Source organism: Nicotiana sylvestris, chromosome 9, assembly GCF_000393655.2.
Source record: "Nicotiana sylvestris chromosome 9, ASM39365v2, whole genome shotgun sequence".
Lineage (NCBI taxonomy): Eukaryota > Viridiplantae > Streptophyta > Magnoliopsida > Solanales > Solanaceae > Nicotiana > Nicotiana sylvestris.
In genome coordinates, this window is record NC_091065.1 from 179,594,109 (window position 1) to 179,598,209 (window position 4,101).

The 4,101-nt window shown below is 33.1% G+C and overlaps 1 protein-coding gene across 1 annotated transcript; it reads left to right on the forward strand.

The window, feature by feature from the left end:
* Positions 1-3,759: 3,759 nt before the first annotated feature.
* On the forward strand, positions 3,760-4,101 carry LOC104236727 (uncharacterized). Its single transcript, XM_009790716.2, has one exon. It carries the CDS (start codon positions 3,760-3,762, stop codon positions 4,099-4,101), a length of 342 nt encoding a protein of 113 aa, XP_009789018.1.

Genomic DNA, 4,101 nt, shown 5'->3' on the forward strand with positions numbered 1-4,101 from the left:
TTACTATAGAAGATGAAAATGATTGTTATATATACTCATTTAGAAACAACTTTTATAAACATTAGACACTAAAAAAAACACCCACACGTGACACCATATCTATATGCAGTTCCCAAGTTGCAATTAACATAATACTACAATTAAGATATTAGATATTTTATGTATGTTAATAAGAATTTCTCGATTAAATGCAAGAATTTAGTTCTACTTTTACACTAAACCAGATCTGGCAGTAAGTGGCAGATATAGCATGGTAACAAAAGGTGTAGTACCTCATTCACTGTCTTGGGTTTGAACTTTAAACATATAGTTGACAACTATAAAATATAGGCGGAATACATACGGAGACGTTTAAAGTTGACATGATCTTTCATTTAGATACCTGAACTTAAGAGAATTCCTATTGAGCACTTATACTACCCGAAACTTATTCCAATTGAGCACTTATTTGACAATCAGCCAAACTTACAAAGTTTGTGAAATGCACTCGCTGCTGACGTGGCGAATGAAGAATAATAAAAGGACATATATTATTTTGAGTAAAAAAAAAGGAAAAACTATGTTAAATCTATTTAATAAACAAAATAATTAGTGGTCTTGATGTTCTTCATAATTTTCATGTATGTTCTTGTTCCAAGCACGATTTTAATCCAAATTTTTAAGAGAAACTCCACCAAATTTGTTATAACTTCAGCTAAACATTCCCCACGACGACCCGAAGACAACCCCAATATTAATTTCTCAAACTTTCATCAAATCAAGTAACTCATTTTAAACCTTCAAGCTTTTTAAAGACCCATTAATGGTGGATTTCATTTAATTGCAGTTCTCTGCAACAAGGGGATGCGGCTGCTGCTCTTGACTTTTCCAACCTTAAATCAAATCCAGGATTTACAAGAAAAATTAAAATCCAATAATAAAAATTAAAAAATCAAAAATTGAAGAACATTGAACTCTTGTTAAGAGGGGAGCTCGTTGGAACCCAGATCGTATTCCTAGGGGTTTGGAATCTTTTCTGTGACCAGCACGGGAGAAGAAGATGGGAACTCGTTGGTTTTTTGGAGAGGATGAGGTCGCCGGTTTCTCTTGCCGAATTCTGGCAGTGAAGAGACGCAGATCTGTTTTGTTTTTGAGGGAGAAGATGAAGGAAATAAAAAAGAAAAAAGAAAAAAACTGTTTTTTTGGGTCTTCACGCGCCTATATCGGGTGAAATTCACTTTATGTGCCAACTCAGCAAGAAGTGTTCAATTGGAATAAGTTTCAGGTAGTATAAGTGTTCAATAGGAACTCTCTTAAGTTCAAGTGTCTAAATGAAAGATCGTGCCAACTTTAAGTGTCTCCGTATGTATTTCGCCTAAAATATACTGTATACAGTCAAAATAGGCTCGAGGAATCGCTTTGAGAATAAGTTCAAAACGGACCAAGCTCGAGCCTGATGGCGGAGTACAGGACTTGAAGATCGAAGTGCTCGATGAACACCGAAGCCGAGCATGACCAACTTCGAGATAATACCATTATGGTTTAATAACAGAAAGAGCGAGATTCCCGCATCGGCCCTAAGATCGCAGCGTAAATTCCGGAACGGATTTGTACTAGGCGGTTAGACAACTGTCCAATAAAATTCCCTACTATAACTAGAAATGTACTTTATTGAGGACCCCCTATTATATAAAGGGAAGCTCATTCATTTGTAACAGACGATTCATTGGAAAAAGGAATTTTACTTTCTTACCTATTATTCATCAAAGTTGCCTTATAATTTATTGCTCTCACTGACCCACCTCGAGACTGTCATAGCTCGAGGTCAAGACTTGGCTTGCATATTGGTTTGACTTACCTTATTCTTTAAATTATACATTCGATTCCTCGTTTATCAATTGGTATTGGACTAAATCACATATCTTTAAGACCACAATATAAGTTTAATTGTTACTCGGATTTTAGGGTAAACATATATTCTCTCCGGTCCACAATAAGTGACTAATTTGCTTTGGGCACACCTATTAAGGAAATACTAAATTCTAGATAAAAATAATTAGTATGACTAAACTATCCTTAATTAAATGTTGCAACATATAGTAGCACTTACTTCTCTTCTCAAATGTGAGGAGTAAATGACTTTTTAGGGATACCAATATAAGAGTAAATTTGGAAAAATAAATTAAATTTTTTCTTGATTATATAAATGAACACTTATTTTGGACCAAAATAAATAAGCAAATTAGTCACTTATTGTAGACCGGAGGGAGTAGTTATCTTTCTATCCCAATTTATGTGCGGCACATTCCTTTTTACTCTAGCCATAAAAATAATATCTTTCTATGTTTTAAAAATATTTAATTAACTTTAAACATCAATAGCCTATAAATATTTATGACGTGTGTCAGTTCATATATTTCATAATTTTTTTTTCTTAAATTTCGTACACAGTCAAATACCTTGATGTTTAACTAGAACAAGGAAGCATATTAGTGCAATATTTTTCACGGGTGTTGATTTAAAATTATGGATCCACCCCGGATCTTGTCACAAAAAACCCTTCCCGCTTTGACACAACGTTTTAATATTCAGAGGCAGAGCTAGAATATTGGACACGGATTCGGTCGAACCCAATAGTTTTAGTTCGAATTCTGTATTTGTTTTAAAATTTTTATTAAAAATATATAAATTATTAATATAGAACCCTAATAATTTCAAATGATTAAAATCCCGAATCCATAAACTTAAAATCTTTGCCCTGTCTCTACTAATATTGACACTTGAGAAAATAACTTTCAATGTCTTGTCGCTTCAATGAATCAATTGATGCACGAGATGGTCGTTTTCAAGACCATATTCAAGAGATTTAAATTAAAGCAGCAACTCTTGAGCACATTGAAACGCATAGAATACAGCTAATAAGGGAAGCCGGCAGACATATAATGTCGTTGAATTTAAGAAAAGCAAAGGCTTAGCTGCAACTAAAACAGACATATGTGTGAGACCCTCATAAGTATTGCCTTATATTTGTCTCCTGACTTTCTGTTGATACTTCTAGCTGCTACATATATTATATTAGTACAATTATTTACACCTTTTTCAGTATTCTATTCCTACCAGTTCATCGCCAGACATTTATAATTACTTTTTTCCGTTTCAATTTAGATGACACAGAGTCAAATTGTATGAATTTTGACCTTTCATTTAAAAAAATATTTTTATTATTATCATATTGACATGAGAACTTGCTAACTTATAATACTTTTCGTATAGTGTTTGAGTATCAAAGTTTTAATGTTAAAATACTAATCAACTTAACTAATTCTATTTAACTTCAAAGTTTAGTCAAATCTACTCTCGATAAGCCAAATATGTCATCTTAATTGAAACAAGGGATCGGAGTAATTAGTTTATGTTTCATATTTCAATCGTCATATAAGCTTGAGAATTCTCCGTTAACCAGAGGCGGACCTATACAATATCGAGAGGGGTTACGACCTCTACATACAAAGCGAATTTTGGGTGACTCCAAAAATACACCCCCGATCTTTAAATCCTGGGTTCGCCTCTGCTGTTAACCCTTTGACTTTTTATGTGTAAGACAACTAGACACGTCATAATTCAGAATATATATTCAGGTAATCAAGATCTTAGTGTTTCCACTATAAATATTTTTTCCATTTCATCCTCGCATCTAAAGTGTTTCAACTCCCATATTTAATTTTCTGAAGCTCTTCAATTCTATTTATCTTATACCAAAAAATATCCAATTTCCTATAAATGACTACTTTTCTCAATAAACAACATGTTTATTTGAAGATTGAAAAGGAAGCCCCAGAAGATATAAAACATAGAAAAGCACAGTTCTTGATTTACAAGTCATTAAATAAAGCAGATTCTGTTGTGTCTCAAAGGAAGAATGTCCTATGGCTGAAAGTGAAATTCTGTAAGTTGAAGATCAAGATTGGAAGGAGATTAAATACGCTAAAAAAGGGCATATTGTTAACATTTTCTGTTGCTAAAGGTGGGGTTTACAAACAATTTATTTGCAAATTGAAATCTTTAAAGAAAATGCTTGTGAGTAGAGAAGACATGGTTGGTCTTCCTCCAGTGTTCTCTTGA